This window comes from Panicum hallii, chromosome 1 (genome assembly GCF_002211085.1).
Source record: "Panicum hallii strain FIL2 chromosome 1, PHallii_v3.1, whole genome shotgun sequence".
Classification (NCBI taxonomy): Eukaryota; Viridiplantae; Streptophyta; class Magnoliopsida; order Poales; family Poaceae; genus Panicum; species Panicum hallii.
Window position 1 is genome coordinate 48,985,408 of NC_038042.1, and position 16,467 is coordinate 49,001,874.

Consider the following 16,467-nt stretch of genomic DNA (forward strand, 5'->3'; position numbering starts at 1 on the left):
AAATTTTTGTTTAGTGCTGTTTCAGAAACCGGGGAGTCTGTTTAAAACTAAACTAGGTAACAGCCAAAGAACAGACACTTCCATCTTGAAATTGCACTATGCGATGAACCTGGAGGTCTGTTTGTCTGAACCGGGGAGTCTACTCGATCGTCTGCATGCTCTTGCGCTGGCGTTCGTGCAGTCTTGCTCCTTGGCATGCAGCTACTATGCATGACGGCCTCGCGCACCCGGCAAGCACTCACGGTTGACGGACGTTCGGATGCACGCCCGATCGAGCGCCGGTCGAATCCGTGCGCTGGCGTAGTTCCGGCGTCTGTGGATAAGATTATCTGCGATTGTTTATACTTGGAGGCTCCCTGCACTTCCCTGATCGGCTGATCCTTCTGCACTAGTCCGTGTTCTTCATCATGCGTGTGCTCTGCGCTGCGGCCGCATATGACAGCAGCTGAGCCACTTGGGAATTCCGATTTCTCATGTCAACTTCTACAGACCGAAGCTGCCATCGAACATAGATACAAATATGCATATACATCCCATGACTTCACCGAAGTGTAACTAACTAGTTTTTATAAGCAGAAATGTTAGCACAATCTTATGCCCACGTATACCCTGATGACATTGTTATCTGAATTCTGAAGAGGTTGCAATCTGCATATGCTTCATCGGGGATGCTGCAAACCTGCGGTCACCCCCTATTTCTAATTTAATTATTTCTCAATAGTAATAGATGCAGACGCTACAAAATGTGTAGTGTAGGGATGGTGTACTCTACGTGAACACGTGCTCTGTATCCGTATGCTCAGTTACCGCACGCGTTGCATGCTTCACTTTACAGAGTAGACTACATACAGAAGCTGGGCAGCTACAGCCCTACTCCTCGGCGGGAGGGTCCACCCATCGGCCGTGGTCCTTGATCAGCTGGATCAGGGCGTCGGTGGCGCCTTCCATGGCGATGCCGCGCTGCACAACGGTCTGCGGGAAGGAAAAGATGCACTGTGTTAGCGGGAAGGAAAAAACCAGCAGCTTCAAAGACTCATGGATGCAGGTGGAGAACAGCACTTTTTTCGTGCTTTCACAGGTTCAGAACCGCATGTATGTTGCTACTGCTCAACAACATACTAAAAATTTCTAGGAGCAAGAATGGTTACCTTGCCAACGTAAAGATCGATCTTTCCTGGAGCGCCTCCGACGTATCCGAAATCGGCATCGGCCATCTCTCCTGGCCCGTTGACAATGCAACCCATGATGGCGATCTGCCAGGCAAATATGTATACCGTTGATCAGCATTTTTGATAGAAAGAAGGAAACAGACGTACAGTTGATCAGGCACATAATTGCATCAGGGAGCTTACCGAGACGCCTGGCAGATGAGAGGTCTTTTCTCTAATCTCAGCACTAATTTCCTGAAGGTCGAAGAGTGTTCGCCCACACGAAGGACAAGACACGTATTCCTGCAGCATTCATTAACAGTCAGAAGTCACTTTTGACAAAATCTAGGAAACATCAACAGTTGTTTTTGTATGGCTGACTTTGAAGGGGTTTTTTTCTCTCTATGGTATAGGGAGAGTACTGTTGCTTTTTCACTATAATTCTCCAGAGGTAGCCATGTTATTTAAACAAAAAAGTACATCACAACGTACAGTTTTTGTGTTGCGCATTCTGCAACCCTGAAGCAAGTTGAAAGATGTGTCCCTCAGGAACTCAAATTCCTGGTCAGCAGCTTCAAGAAGTACACCATCACCAAGACCATCGACTAGGAGAGCACCAACATTGGCCCCAGCACCAATGACAAGATCATCTCTGCAGTTGATTGGATCAGAATAAGCACAAGAAAACCAGGTCTCAACAATTCCGGGAGAAAATAGGAATGGTGAAAATCACCTGCCAATGGTTTTAGGGAACTCTATGTGATGGATTACAGGAAAGTTCAAGCCATTGGTCTGTAAGTACTCGAATAACCTGCAAGACATTAAAAGTTATAAGGTATGGTAATCAGAACAAAGGGAAAAGACGAACAAAGGAAAAAAACTTAGGAAACAGTGCGCTAAGCATGGATGCATGATAAATAAATAATCCCCAAATATCCAACTCACTGAATAGATTGACCCACTGTGTTTGCTTACCTCCTAGCAGCATGTACTCTGCCAGTCTTCTCCTCACCATATGGAACGCTATGTAGCAGCATTGTAATATCATCAACACCCTTAAGGATATCTAGCTGCTCGTATGATTCATCTCCACGAAGGGTGACAGCAAGTCTAGTACCTACACACACCAAAAAAGGACAAAGCCTGATGAAACTAGGCAAACAAGATACTAAATACTCTGAAGTCAAAAAAAAAAGGATCACAGACCACAACATAGTAGTAATTCAAATCACTACCTTGTGGCAAAAGTTTGTGAGCACCACTTGACAGTTCGTCAAGGTTGACAAGCGCAATTGCATGTGGGAGTGGCTTTGTCAACTGCTCTGATAAGGGGGTCAACACGCCCATGCTGATGTCAACTAATCTTTTGAGTGCAAGCCTCTGTATACATTGACAAAATTGTAGCAGGCAACTAAGAAATGGAACAGAACGTTATGCACTTGCAAGGGGGATAAAGAAATGGTGTAACTTACAGTTTCAGCATCTTCTACCGGGGGGAGCTCCCTCAAAAGAATGGAATCTACAGTAGCAAGGTCCTGACGGTCATAGAAGAAATGAATCAGTTTAAACTCAAGTCCCATAAAAATAGTCAGTGCTAGCACATACAACCATAAATCAGACCTTGAAAGGCATGCCAACCACAAGCTTCGCTGCAAGAGACCTATAAAGGAGTTCAGGAGCCTGGCAAATACAAGGAACATTCATCATTACAGAGCACATTTATCTAATGGACAGACAATAAAGCTTCCAACAACCTATTTTCATAGCTGAATGCCTGGAAAAGAACAAATGCACTACTGCATAGTTACTTCGAATGGATTATAAATCAAATTTATCACTGCTGAAATTTCTTTTGGTGTAGCAATACATATTGCAGACAATTCCAAAAAGAAGAGTAAGAAGGTGCAGTTTACCTTCAACTGATCCAAGGAAACTGACATCAGTACAGAGCCATCACGATGCAGTACATTTCTGTAGTCAACTTCCTCACCCTTTCATAAGAGAAATTGATGAGAAATCAAGCACTATTAGATTTTATGATCAAACTATGGAATTATTGTTTTAACCAACCTCCTTCTGCAAAGGTAATTGACCACTCCTACGCTGGAAATCAAAATAGTGCCTGTGCTTCTCTTCAAATGGTGCCTGAGAAAACAAGATAAATAGCAAAAAAGTTAAGAAATGTTTAAGGGAAAGCACAGGTATTAAGGACTGAAATTTTCTGTATTGTGAGTTGTGACAGAATAAATGGAAAACACACAAAGTGAAAGTGCATTACCACCCCGATTTGAAGGTTTGCAGCCTGTGTCCCAAGATTTGCCAATCTTTGGCAAGGATCGATCTCTTCTTCTGGTGGTTCCGTGAGGGAGACACGGATTGTGTCACCCAGGCCATCCTGTAATACAACAAGCAGAAGATGTAGTCCACTTCTTTTTGTAGAACTTGCTGGTTTCCACATAATTCAATCTATTCATAGGTAGTCTTGTACTTCTATTACTATTATGTGTCAGTGCATAGCATAGCAAAGGTCCCATAACACACCAGATACAACTGATACAATCATGGTGCCATAATGTGAGCAAACAAATCAACAGAATCACATATTCGTATATTCCAATCAGTTTCATGCACATATCAAAGTTCAATAGCCTGAAACTCATATTTTTCCAGTCATCTATTTGACTTTAGGCTTTTAGATTATTTGGAATCATAACCGCATCATGCTATGGAGCTGAATGACAAAAATTATTTTGTTAAAATATTCACAACTTCAAATTATTAGCTCCAATAAAAATGAAGATATTTTTATCCTGAGAAGAGGCTACTATTCCCATGATGTCATTTCATTTCCATAATACTCGTTTCAAAGATATTTAACTTCATACAACAGAAGTAAGTAGTGAAGCAATTACCATTAGAAGTGTTCCAATGCCAATAGCAGACTTCATCCTTCCATCTTCACCCTCTCCAGCTTCTGTAACACCCAAGTGCAAGGGATAATCCCATCCTAGGTTATACATTTCTGCAACAAGCAGGCGATATGCTTGGACCATGACAACAGGGTTACTAGCTTTCATTGAAAATACAAAGTTGTGGAAGTCCAACTTCCGACATATCCTAGCAAATTCCAAAGCAGACTCAACCTGCAATAGCATGCAGAAAATGTCAAGCATCTACATGCTGATGGTTAAATATATCCTAAAATGAGATAATCACCATTCCCCGTGGAGAATCACCATAGTAACTCATTATGCGGTCAGAGAGACTTCCATGATTTGTTCCTATGCGCATTGCTCTCCCATACTGCTTGCATTTCTCAACTAACGGAGAAAATACCTGAAATGATGTTAAAGTGGCTCTGTAAGTAAGATAACCTGTCATATGATCATATTAATTAAAACAAGACTAAGGGAGTGAAAAAAATTCAACCTTCTCAATGTGCTCAAGCTCTTTTTGGTAGTCGTCGTCTGTATATTCCAGCTGCTCAAATTGAGCACGGCGATCAGCTGCAAGTACAGTTCTCAGTGTTTCACAGTGAAATAAGAACATAAACATACTAAAATCAGTGATGTCAAGATTTCACTAACCAAAATTTCCGGGGTTCACGCGAATTTTGTCAAAGCATTCTGCCACTCTTAAAGCTACTGTAGGAGCAAAATGAATATCGGCCACTAGTGGAATGTTGTAACTGTACAAACACAAATAAAAATGTGAGGACCCATGCATGTGAATACACTGAATGTGAGGAAAATGACAGCTTACTTCTTCTGAACCAGGGTGTTCTTGATGTCAAAGCAAGCATCAGCTTCCTTCCTACCCTGGACGGTTATTCTAACAATATCAGCTCCTTTATCTGCTATCCTCATCACCTGAAATGGCGCAAATTAAATCTTTTATTAGTCACCTATACACAAAACAGAGATCCTCTGATAAAGGGTGACTAATTCATTTCTAACATCCATGTTCTATAGAGAATACTAAGAACAACCAACATGAATTTCAGATGTGACACACCTCTTCTACGGTTCTGGCAACATCCTTGGTGTCTGAAGTCGTCATGGTCTGAACCCTTATGGGATGATCACTACCGAGTGGGACATTCCCCACCATTACAGTACGAGTTTTCCTTCTCCTTGTCTGGTGTATAGATTCACAGTACTTCTGCCTGGGGACTAAAGAGGTAAAGAACAGAGGAAAAAGCTCAGTTAGAAAAGAAGCGAATAGATTAACTCTGGGACAAATCCCTTGTGACCTGAAAGTACACGAATACAAGCATGGAATTACACAGAGCACTCAAATCATACCTAAAAGTGGGCTTCCTTCGGATGATGGCTCAAGCTCCATGGTATCTGAACCAGTACTCGAGCTCTTCACCACGAGCGCCCTGCCTCTCGAGGAGCTTGTCCTCATAGTGCTGACGCTGGGAACAGATAAGACCTTAGCAAAGTCGACGCTCCTGGTGAACCCGATGCCGCCATCGCGCACCCGGACATGTGGGAGAGGGGCTGGTGCCACGCCGGTGGCCATGGCTGTGTCCAAGCAGCAGGACCTCACCTAGGCAATTCTACAAACACCTGCAGGACAAACCAACAAGTGGTGAGGGGAGCACCGGACGCCGATCCTGATGACCTTTAACCGGCACAAGTGGAATATGCCCCTATCGCTGGGTGAGCAAGAACAGGACAAATATGGTGTGGCCTACTAAACCTGGGCATTTAACAATTCGTGCACTGAAATTGACAACAAGTTTTGCATAATAGATCGCATAAAAAAATATCAAACTCGAATCGATCGCCATTCCTGGTGAAGGTAACGAGAAAAACAATAATTCGAAGACGAAAATGGCGTAGACCCTTATTGGCAAACGAACGGGAGAAATGCTCAGCTCAGAAGCTTCCAAGCCCATTCTACTGATTCGATCGAACTGCAGCCAGACGAGCCAACTGCGAGCGGGTACCTCGAATCCTCCCACCCACAACATAAAAATTCCCCAAACCAAACCAAAGCAAACACCTAGAAAATCAGCTCATGCAGCACCCAGCACTGATTCAACTACCCCAAGCCCCAAGGCCCAAGCTGCAGAGCATAATTGAGCTAAACCGAGCACGAATCCCGCCCCAGCCACACAGCACGAGCAACGCGATCGGACATCGGAGGCAGCGAGCTAGGAAATCTCACCAAACCTCGCCCGCGGCGAAGCCTCCCGCGGTCGCTCACTTTCGGCGACCACCGCCACCACCACGAACGCAGCGAAGCAGAGAAGCGCGCGCGAGTGCGCGAGTTTTCTCCCCCTTCCCCAAACAGCAGCAAGAGACGGAGAGGGGCTTGTGGTCGTGGCACGCGAGTTCGTGGTGGCCTGATGGTGGGTTTCTTTCTACTGGATAGCCCCTTTTATCTCCAAGCAGCAGGGGCCGCCAGGGCCTCCTCGTGCACCGGGTCTTGGTGCGCCGCTCCGGCCGTGCGCCTCTGGCTCGCCGGGCCCGGCGACGCGTGCTCCTGTCACCGGGCGCGCGGGTGCTCGTGGACCCGGTGCGGGGAGGCGCGGCTGGCGAGCGGTCGGAGGTGTGGAAGTGTTCCGGGCGCTGCCCGAGTGCCCGCCATGATTTTATCGTGCCCGTCGCTTTCCCATGCGACACGAGTCTCGTTTACTATTTTTTACGAAAGGAATTTGTTTTTTTTTGAGGGGTTACGAAAGGAATTTGTAGTTGAGGGATTGTTCGCTCGCTGCTTGTATAGTTGTATCTGTATGGGCCATGAAAATTTTGTGATCGTTCCCCCGTCAAATTTTTTTTGTGATTGTTGTTGCCGCTCGAGGCGCAAGCTCACGAATGCTCTTGCGAGATGCAGATGGAATCTTTGCTTTAGTTCACCGTGCATTTTACGCTCATGACTCGGGATCTTTTTTTGGTTTTAGTTCACCGTACATTTTACTTGATTTTCTGACGCTAACTCAAATTTCCCTTCATTTTCTCCAAATTTTGAGACCCATTCACGCTTCCACAACTCATGTTCTGTTGCGTGACTTGCGTCACGGCGAGCAGCAGTACTACTCGGCATGCTCTTCTGACTTTTTAACCTGACGACGAGAGAAAATGCTGTCGAGGTGAGCGTTGAGCACTTCCCCCCAAACACACAGTGCGCTCGCTCTGTCAGTTGTCAAGCCCACATGGTTTTTCTTTTTTTTTTTGATAAGAGTCAAGCCCACATGTTCGACGCAAGAAGAACGTGCGCCTCTGGTCACCCATCAACTCGACGACTCGCCTGCTCCTGCTCTTTTTTCCTGGAGGAATCAGAGTTGGAAGAAGGAACGGCCGCCCTTGCAGGCTTGCAGCCGCCGGATGGAGACTGGAAGCTGGCGAGTCCACGCCACATGTGTTGACCTGGAACGAAGCTCAACGCACGCTCTGGTTCTCCGGTCAAGGGCCGAGCACACATGTGGGGGAAGTTCGCAGCACATGTTTTGCGCCGGGGACTTTGACGGCAACTAGGCCGCAAGATGACTGACCAGATCCCCGGAACTCAAGTTTGGTCCTGAGTCCTGACGTATGGTACCGGTAGGATAGAAGAGTGATTGCTTTTGTCAAGGCCTGGCTTATTCAGGATGTTCTTGCCTCAAAAGGAACACAGAAGAGGAGTGGAGAAGCTTTCGTCCTAGAAAACAGGATGCGAAGGATGTCACGCCAACAGGCAACAGCCTCCCCACTGCAGTGCTCAGCAATCAGCAGGACGACAAAGCTTTCATGATCGAAGACAACAATGCAGCTGGTAGCAAACAGAACGACCAAGCTGCAGAATGATACGGAGAACGGAATTCCTAACTGTTACTCGAGTAAAAATATTTCTCTATCGTCAGACGAATTTCTTCCCATCGTCCACGAAACACACGCACAAGGCCCATTCGTGGGGATACGGCCCAGCGCCTGGTGGGTTTTCCTACGCTGGAGGGCCAATCGCATGCTGATCTTGTTTTGGATCGCACAGAGCTTGTGAAGTTTCAAATTGTTTTGTTATTTTGAAATTACTAACCATTGCTAGAATATTTTTTAATGTCACTCATCAATCGATTGTTTTTTCATTCCGCAGACATTGTTAGTAGGCTGTATTTGTATCTGTTTTTGTTTTGTACCGTAAATTTCGGACGAATTATTGTTGTCAGGTTCTACTGTATTTGTATTTGTTTCTATTTTGTACATTAAATACCATGTCTTTCATGCATATCGTGGACGGCATGGAGTTTAATCTCTGCTTGAGCCAATGCACTGCTGGGACTTGATTAATTGTCGGGCTCTAAAAATAATCTTTATTTTTGGAGGTTGCTGTAGCGGACGGTTTTGCTGGTGATGGCGCCGAATGGCAGCTTGCCAGAGCTGATGGGGCCAGGCCTATCGTCGTCGTCGAGGCAGTTGTTCTTGGCGTCACAGGCTCACAGATGCTTATTTATACACGCATCTATGTTGCGTAAACCTTTATTAAAAAAAAAACTCTATACTGCAACGAGGCAGCAGGCCATTTCCGATTGATGGGTGGTTTCTTTTTCACTCGAGTTCAGTCCTCCTTTGACTCAAATCGACTGGAGCTAACTCGACTTTTTCCTTTGCCTAACATGGATACGTGGCATGATTGCATTGGTTCAAAAAATTGAGTGAAAGAGACAAAAATCACTCGAGTGTCATGTAGACACAAAATTTTTTGAGATGAGGTTTTTAAATTGAGCTGGTATCCATATGTGATGGGCCTAAGTAGCTTGCAGCCCGAAACCGGAGGCAACACGGCCAGGGCCAGAAACAGCACAACTTGCAAGGCCGGACGGGAAGGCCCTCGCGGAGGGAGGATCCGGGCCGTGCGCCGCGAGATGGCCCGCGCCGCGCGCGGGTACGCCCACGCCGGTGACGGCGGCTCGCGCGCTGCCGCGCGTTGTCTCGCTCGGCGAAGGCGTTGACGGCGCGCGGACAGGACGCAGGTGCGTCGGCTAAATAATCACGATTAGTTTATTTCTTCTCCTTTTCTAAACTAATTAAGCGTAGTATCATCCTAATTTATTTTACTAAATTTGTCGACCGACCTAATGATCTAAAATAAATATAATTTGCATCCCTAGACACAAGTGCGTGGAAACATGCGGAGGAAACGAGATGAAGTCGTATAGCCAATAAGCAAATGCGAGAAATTACAGACAGTATATTGTTAAAAAATTGAAACTTAGAACTACTGAAAAACAAGGTCCAAGTCCAACACCGTCAAGCTATACTCTGTAGTCTGCACTCTGACGAACGATGCTTTGCCGGCTTGCCGCTGTTCATTCTTCACGCACGCGGGAATTCTACTGGCGCTGGGGACGCGAAACCCTTGTGGTACAGCAAGTCGGTCATGACCCTGTACGCGCGCTGCGTCAGGTGCACGCCGTCCCAGCTGATGCGCTCGTCGGGCCTCGCGCACACCGACGCGCCCGGCGCGCCGCACATCCGGTCCATGTCGAAGTTGTACGCGCCGGCGCCGGCGCCGCAGCACGCCCTGGTCAGCGCCCCCTCGTCGAACCCCGTCTCGCCGGCGTCCCTCAGCATCCGCACGTACGCGTAGAAGTAGTCGGCGTAGGCGATCGTGGCGCCCGGGTACGACCGGCGCAGCTCCCGGATGCCCTGCTGCAGCAGCACGTTGTGCATCTGGGCGAACAGGTTCAGCGCCGCGAGGCAGCCGTTGCCGTCGTAGGCCGCCGGGTCCTTCTCGTCCACCGCGGACATGTAGCTCGGCACGCACCCCAGCGGGAAGTTGCCCGGGATCACCAGCCGCGTCGCGCCCATGTCGAGGAGCTCCCTGGCCGCGCTCGTCACGGACCGCACCACGTCGGGGACGAGCGCCGTCGCCTCGACCACGCCGGCCGCCATGCGCCCGAAGTTGTAGAGGTTGCGCTCGCCGTCGCCTGCCGGCCTGTTCGCCGAGAAGGCGTAGTTGTAGTCGTTGCCGCCGATCTCGCCCACCATGACCAGCGAGCGGGCCAGCTTCTCGCGGGTCTCCTGCGGGGACCGGGTGTTGGCGTTCATGAAGTCCTTGAACTGCTGCAGCTGGACGGCCAGGGAGCTGTTGGCGTGGGGGACAGAGACCCCTCTCCTCGCGAGCGCCGCCGCGTCGAGGGCCGTGGCGCCGGCGACGGCGAAGTTGACGCCGTGCGTGAAGTCGGCGCCCTTGTCGAGGTACGGGTTGAGCAGCGGCAAGCCGAGATCCTTAGCGAGGAAGTCTATCATGAGGTACCCGTCGGAGCATCGTCCCGTGGCGCCGCCGATGGCGGAACCGTAGGGAGGAGCCGTGGTGTACTGCAGCATGCCGCCGGCGCCTTCGCGGAGCAGGTTGCCGGTGTCCGACAGGGAGTCGCCGAAGTTGTAGATGGCCGTGATGCCGTCCACCACCGTCGTCTTCCCTTTCGCTGCCGACTTGGCAGCATGCTCCGGCTCCGGCCTTGCGTGGCACGGGCCGACGACGAGGAGCAGAGCCACGAACGCGGCGAGCAGGATGCGAGCCATGGCCGTCATGTCACGTACTGGAACGAGGCGTTCGTTTTGGCCTGTGGAGATGGCGAAGTTGAGACCAGCAGGCGCCTTTTATTGAGCGTGCAGTGAGCCCCCGTTCGGACTAGGAAACGCCAGAGCATGTCCGAGCCGGAGATGCGTTGAGCCGTTGACTGCGCGACGGCGAGTCGCCATCCGGTCGCACCTGCGCGCACGAATCTCCAGGCGGGGGGAGTCAGAAGCAACCGCGTTTCCTCGCACCGTCGCACGTATCTTGAGGCAGCAGATGGGAAGGGTTAAAGGCCGCGGCTGAAGGGTTTGCTCTGCTTCCTCTCTCCCCCCTCCTCTCCCGCGGCGGCGCCTGCGAACCCGAACCCATCCGCCGCCACGCCATGGCCAAGTTCAACGTGGTGCAGAAGAACAAGCGCCAGTGGAATCAGGACCGCAAGCGCGCTGCGCATGGGGAGCCCGGCACCGGCAAGCTCAAGCAGCGGACCGCGCCCGTCTCCATGTCCGGAAAGCGGAAGCGGAAGCTCGAGCGCCGCCTCAACCGGGTAAATCTGGCGGGTTTTGTTTGCTGGGATACGGTTCGGGCGAAGTTACGGCCTCCTCTGATGCTTGTTTTTGGTGGGTTATGGCCGTGCAGGAGCAGAAGGAGGCTGCGATGATTAAGGCGCTGGAGAACAACATGGGGGATGTCGACATGGTCTCTGCTGAAGGTGAGGTTGTAGGATGTTTGCTTTGTTTTGATAACGGTGACGCAAAATTGATCTTGTTGAGAGTCAGTTAGGTCGACTCCTGTAGAATTTTGTGTAATACTGAGTTGCGATTTGATAGAATTGACCTAGATTAGTTGTTTGGAGGATTAGGGGTAATTGCAAAAGTAATTGTTGCTAAAGTAATGCGGCAGAAAATTGCAGAACTGCTGTAGTGGTACCGCTGTTTCATTTCAACATTTAGTTGAGGGGTAACACAATGTGGTAAGCTCCGCCCCAAGATGTTTGCTTCTCAGTTTGCACATATCACAGTAGATTTGGTGGGCAAATTGGATATTACTGGTTATTGCATCCTTGATCATGACAAAGCTGATTCTTCTGGTTCCATCTTGCAGCGCATTATTCTTGTTGGTGGTATTTCATCTAGTTGGTATTTGGAAACAATTTTCCATCTAGCATGTTTTGTAGGGAAAGTTTATTTTTTTGTGTCTGTAACTTTATTATCTTCACTTGAAAACAGAGAATATCTCTAAAACATTCGAAGCAAAGTTATTTTGGTCATTGTGATGAAATACACTTCCATCCAACAACTGACCTATCAAGGCAACAGCATAGCCAGTTTCTCTACCATGGTTGACTCTAGACAGGCGAATCAAACAAAGAGACTCCATCTGAAAATTCTTCTCAGAATAACAGTTTTGCAACAGTTAGATGTTCTAATTTGTTAGATGCTAAACTGTTATGAAAAATATGCCTATATATGGCAATTGTTATATTAGTATCAATTGTAGAGAGGCCCATCTAGATGGTGAAACTATTTTTACCATTTCAATGGTGCAATAATTTCTTAAGAGGTATTTTGGTAGAAAACCTGCCTCTCCTTTTCTGACAGGGCCATTAGCTTGCTCATAAAGTGTCTGAGTTCCTGATGCGGGATGTGACTGTGATACACTTTTTTCCACAAAGATGCAGTTGTTCCAAACTAGGCTTGCTTTTTTTTCACAAATTTGCAGCTGTTCCAAACTAGGGCATATATGTCCTAGGCTCTTAACATGGGTAGAGATGGTCTTAGATTAGCCTGCCTACCTAGGGAATTCCATTGGCTTCTGTTGTTTCTGCCATATTATCTCAATGTGCTTTTTGATATCATTTCCACATAATATTTGGTTTGGCACATCTTCTCTTGTTGACCTTTAACCTCTATAAATATTTATCACATATTACTGCAACCTTGTTTCTCAGTTTTGTACTTTTGTGGACAGAGTCTTCAGAATCTGCAAAGGTCAAGCCTCAAGTGAAGCTCAACCTGAAGAAAAACTCCAGGATACAGATCAAAAGATTAAAAGGCAAAGGTGCTGTTCATCAACTTAGTAATACATTAAACACCAATTCCTTCTTTGTGAACAATCAAACAGTTTGCTTACTTTGTGCCATCACGAGATACATCTATGTAACCTTGTTGATTCACTCTGCAGGTAGAAAGAAAGCCAAAAATGCAAAACCGCCTACAAAGGACAAAGTTGACTCCATGGTCGAGTGAAGGGCAGGATGGGACCCAATCGCCAGTACTGTGAAGCCTTGGTACGTTTGCTGAGAGGACCACCAAGAACTGTGGAGACTGACCTTGGCCGAACACTGGGCTTGAATGTTCATTAGGAACTACTTAGATCTGGTGTTAATGTATCCAACTTCAAACATGAATCAAGTTTTGTAATAGTTGAGTATGCATGGTCTTTTTTCCCCAGTTCCTGTTGGTTGTGGAGATGTTTTGTTCTGAATGTGCGCACGTCAGCTTTTATGATCAACAGTTTCGTGGTTGAGTATGTCTGGAGATGCGAGGCTCCGTCAGAGCTGCTGTGTATTTGTTGATCGTACACAGCCACGAAGTTTGGTATTCTGTAGGAGTATTCACCTACGCTCAAGTGCAAGCTGATCATTTTGGCAGTAGTATAACGAAGCTGTAGGAGTATTCACCTACGCTCAAGTGCACGGAGAATTACATGAGCTGCCGTCTCAAAACAAGGGAATAAGAAGAAGAATTACAGAAGCTGCTGTCCTGCTGATTGGATTCATGGCAAGACGGTTTCAAAGACGCTTGCAAGACCGTCGTAAATTCTGTTTGTTGACGCGCGTCCAGGGTGTGCCTGGTCTTAAAAAAAATTCTGTATTATTGTATCTTAACTTTTAGCACCAATTTGTAGGTGGGAATAAAAAAGGTCCCAACGTAGCGATACCTTCTGTTCTGTTAATGCTGCATCCAATGTTCCAAACTTGCCCAGAACTAAAAGAAACAACACATGTTCAGCGCTGAAACAAAAAGAATCTGCCATGCTCAGCACTGAAGCACATTTGCTGTCAGGAGAAATTTTGTTCAAGTTACATTACACAGACAAATAGTTAATCAGACATGTCCATTAGGACCATTACACATAACCGAGCACACCATCAGACAAATAACTAGGCATGCTCAGAGACTTCAGAGTTCAGACAGTTCAGTTGTACAGCTGCGCCCTACGCGTCGGCCTTGAGGAAGAGCCCGAGCCGCCGCATGATGCCGGGACGGCCATACTCCGCGATGCACAGGCGCCGCAGGTCCCGTGGGTGGATGCTCTCGTCGGGCTGCACCGCCCTCTCTATCTCCATCAGCTCCCGGCGGACCTTCGCCCTAAAGATCGCGCCGGGAAGGCAAACCGCCTTGGGCGCGGCGCGCTGGACGCCTCGGACCTTCTTTTGTTCAGCACTCCGCGCGTCTTCCGGTGCCGGACGCGTCGGTGGTTGTGCGCGGATGACGACGTTCTCCTCAGGAAGAAGAGCCGGTGGAGATGTACTGTCAACGCCGTCGGGAACGATCTCCGGTTTGGTGCTCTGCTCCGCCTCTGGTGCTGGGGCAGGCGGTGGCTGCGCGGAGGTGCCGTTCTCCTCGGGAAGAAGAACCGCCGGTGGGGCCGGGATGCTCACGACCTCGTCGGTGTCGCTCTCGCTATCGGAATCGCTCTCGCTATCGGAATCGCTGCCCGAGCTGCTCCTGTCGGAATCGCTGCTTGAGCTACTGCTGTCGGAGTCTGAATCAGACATGGCACAGATGTCGACGTCCTCTTCGTCCTGCTCCGGGATGGCGTCGCTTCTGATCACCTCGGCGAGGTTGCTGTCCATCTGCGTCTTCAGATCCAACTCTATCATCACAGGGGCGTGCTCTTCCTCGGGGAGGACAGCCGCATCCGCGCTGAGGCGTTCCTTGGCGAACTTGTCCAGCCGCGTCTTCAACTCGAACAAGACAGAGTTTTCCACTTTGTGGACGTCGATCTCGATCTCACCTTGGGGATCAGCGTCGCCACCGAACTGCTGCTGTAGAAACTCCACGATGTGGCCTGGCACCGCCGCCAGCGAGGCCAGCCGGCCGGCAAGCTGCTCCCTCTCATTAGCCGACATGCGTGGCACCTCTATCTGCTTCTGATTCTGATACAGCGGAGGTGACATCTTCCTCCTCTTCACAGATTGCATCTTGCCGCCAGCCTCGATCTGTGCTTCGGATCGTGGTTCTGCAGCCAGGATCCGCTTGCTCTTGCCGGCGGTTGCCGCGCCGCTCTTGCATGCCGGTCCTTGGGATATGAGCTCAGCCTTCTTCACGAGTTCGCGTAGGGCCTCGAGCTCCGAAGCCATCCTCTTGTGGAGGAGATCAAGCGCGGGGTCGACGGGCATCTCGCCGCTGTCGATCGAAGCCTCCGCCCCGGCGTCGACGTTGTTGCGGGTGCGCTTGGTGCGCTTCCCCCTGGGCACGGCGAACACCTCGACCGCGGCGAGGCAAACCGAGGGGTCCCGTGCCAGAACGCCGCGGAGGTGCCCCGGCGCAGGGTCCACGGGCTTCCCGCGGCCGACGGGTGTGACCTCCGCCTCGACCTCGACGCAGTCGACGATCTGCTTCTTGCTGACTTGGAACCCGCCGGCGGCGGCCCGGCAGGCCGTCGAATCCCGCGCCACCATCACGCCGCGCGCCGCGGGCGCGGCTCCTTCGGCCCGAGCGCGAGCGAGCCCGCTGCGGCGTCGGGACGGACTGCCGCGGCGCGACGAGGGACGCCGCCGCAGGAGGGACGCGCGGCGGGCGCAGCGCCGCACATTGTCCGCCACCGGAAGCAAGCAGGCAAACTAGCTCTCGACGGTGGTGGTGGTGGAGCCGATCCGCCGGCAGCGGCCTCGGGGGAGGGGGGAGAAAGTGGAGTACGTGGTGGATTAATGGATCGAGACAGCGCGGAGGCGTGGCCTCTATTTATTGGGGCGCCACGGCGACTACGGTTCGAATCGTTGTCGGATCCGGTCGCCACTCGCCGCCAGCAAGGTTTCCTTTTCTGTCTCCTCCCTGGTGTCGGAATCGGATAGAGCAGAGGCGACTTCGATTTGACGTTCGGTTGGAAGAATTAACGTGTGATAAACCACTATTTTACAGGCTTTCAGTTGGACCGTACTGTAAAACTTTTTTTCTTGACATATTTACTGTAGAGTAAATGAATTGGCGGTCCCTAAACTGAGGTGTTATCTAAATCCCCGAACTCTCAAAATGTATTTTTAGATCATCAAACTTGTCTTGGTATATCATCCGGATCCCCAAACTCTCAATATGCATATTGAAATCCCTAAACTTATCACACGGTGTCATCTGGGTCTTTAAACTCTTAAAATATATATTTTTAGTTGCTAAACTTGTAAATATATTCTTATGACAAGTTTACGGATATGACGATGCATTTTGAGAGTTTAGGGACCTGGTTGATACATCAGGACAAGTTCGAGGATCTGAAAATGCATTTAGGGTGTGTTCGTTTCCCAGATCTAAAGTTTAGACCCGTCACATCAAAGAGAATCTTTTCATTTAGAAGTATTAAATAAAGTCTAATTACAAAATTAATTGTAGAACCCCAAGACTAATTCGCGAGATGAATCTAATGAGGTATATTAGACCATGATTAGCGGATGATTACTGTAGCATTACTGTGGCAAATTATGGATTAATTAGGCTCATTAAATTTGTCTCGCGAATTAGCACCCATCTGTGCAAAAAGTTTTGTAATTAGACTTTATTTAATAGTTCTAAATGACAAGATTCTCTTT

General features: G+C 49.0%; 3 protein-coding genes across 3 annotated transcripts; 1 reads left to right on the forward strand and 2 right to left on the reverse strand.

The window, feature by feature from the left end:
* Window positions 1-592: 592 nt before the first annotated feature.
* Window positions 593-6,515, reverse strand: LOC112892427 (4-hydroxy-3-methylbut-2-en-1-yl diphosphate synthase (ferredoxin), chloroplastic). Its single transcript, XM_025959599.1, has 20 exons — window positions 6,327-6,515; window positions 5,453-5,722; window positions 5,163-5,320; window positions 4,911-5,017; window positions 4,736-4,836; window positions 4,578-4,654; window positions 4,365-4,484; window positions 4,061-4,291; window positions 3,427-3,543; window positions 3,219-3,293; window positions 3,062-3,139; window positions 2,769-2,828; window positions 2,621-2,683; window positions 2,384-2,528; window positions 2,124-2,265; window positions 1,882-1,959; window positions 1,641-1,800; window positions 1,353-1,451; window positions 1,149-1,253; window positions 593-972 (listed from the first exon to the last, which is right to left on the reverse strand). The coding sequence occupies exons 2-20, from the start codon at window positions 5,673-5,675 to the stop codon at window positions 871-873; spliced, it is 2,241 nt and encodes a 746-aa protein (XP_025815384.1). The 5' UTR covers window positions 5,676-5,722; window positions 6,327-6,515; the 3' UTR covers window positions 593-870.
* A 2,936-nt stretch (window positions 6,516-9,451) lies between these two features.
* Window positions 9,452-10,663, reverse strand: LOC112897925 (acetylajmalan esterase-like). The gene has a single exon (XM_025966331.1). It carries the CDS (start codon window positions 10,661-10,663, stop codon window positions 9,452-9,454), a length of 1,212 nt encoding a protein of 403 aa, XP_025822116.1.
* Window positions 10,664-10,954: 291 nt separating this feature from the next.
* Window positions 10,955-13,128, forward strand: LOC112893288. The gene is made up of 4 exons (XM_025960535.1): window positions 10,955-11,202; window positions 11,295-11,367; window positions 12,627-12,716; window positions 12,840-13,128. Exons 1-4 carry the CDS (start codon window positions 11,041-11,043, stop codon window positions 12,902-12,904), a joined length of 390 nt encoding a protein of 129 aa, XP_025816320.1. The 5' UTR covers window positions 10,955-11,040; the 3' UTR covers window positions 12,905-13,128.
* The last annotated feature ends 3,339 nt before the right edge of the window (window positions 13,129-16,467 follow it).

Coding starts and splice junctions, on each gene's coding strand:
- LOC112892427 (XM_025959599.1), bottom strand. CDS start 5,675: ATGGCCACCGGCGTGGCACCAGCCCCTCTCCCACATGTCCGGGTGCGC. Junction 3,544..4,060: donor GCATTGGAACACTTCTAATG/GTAATTGCTTCA, acceptor GTTGTATTACAG/GATGGCCTGGGTGACACAAT. Junction 1,254..1,352: donor CTCATCTGCCAGGCGTCTCG/GTAAGCTCCCTG, acceptor TTTGCCTGGCAG/ATCGCCATCATGGGTTGCAT.
- LOC112897925 (XM_025966331.1), bottom strand. CDS start 10,663: ATGGCTCGCATCCTGCTCGCCGCGTTCGTGGCTCTGCTCCTCGTCGTC.
- LOC112893288 (XM_025960535.1), top strand. CDS start 11,041: ATGGCCAAGTTCAACGTGGTGCAGAAGAACAAGCGCCAGTGGAATCAG. Junction 11,203..11,294: donor TCGAGCGCCGCCTCAACCGG/GTAAATCTGGCG, acceptor ATGGCCGTGCAG/GAGCAGAAGGAGGCTGCGAT. Junction 11,368..12,626: donor CGACATGGTCTCTGCTGAAG/GTGAGGTTGTAG, acceptor TTTTGTGGACAG/AGTCTTCAGAATCTGCAAAG.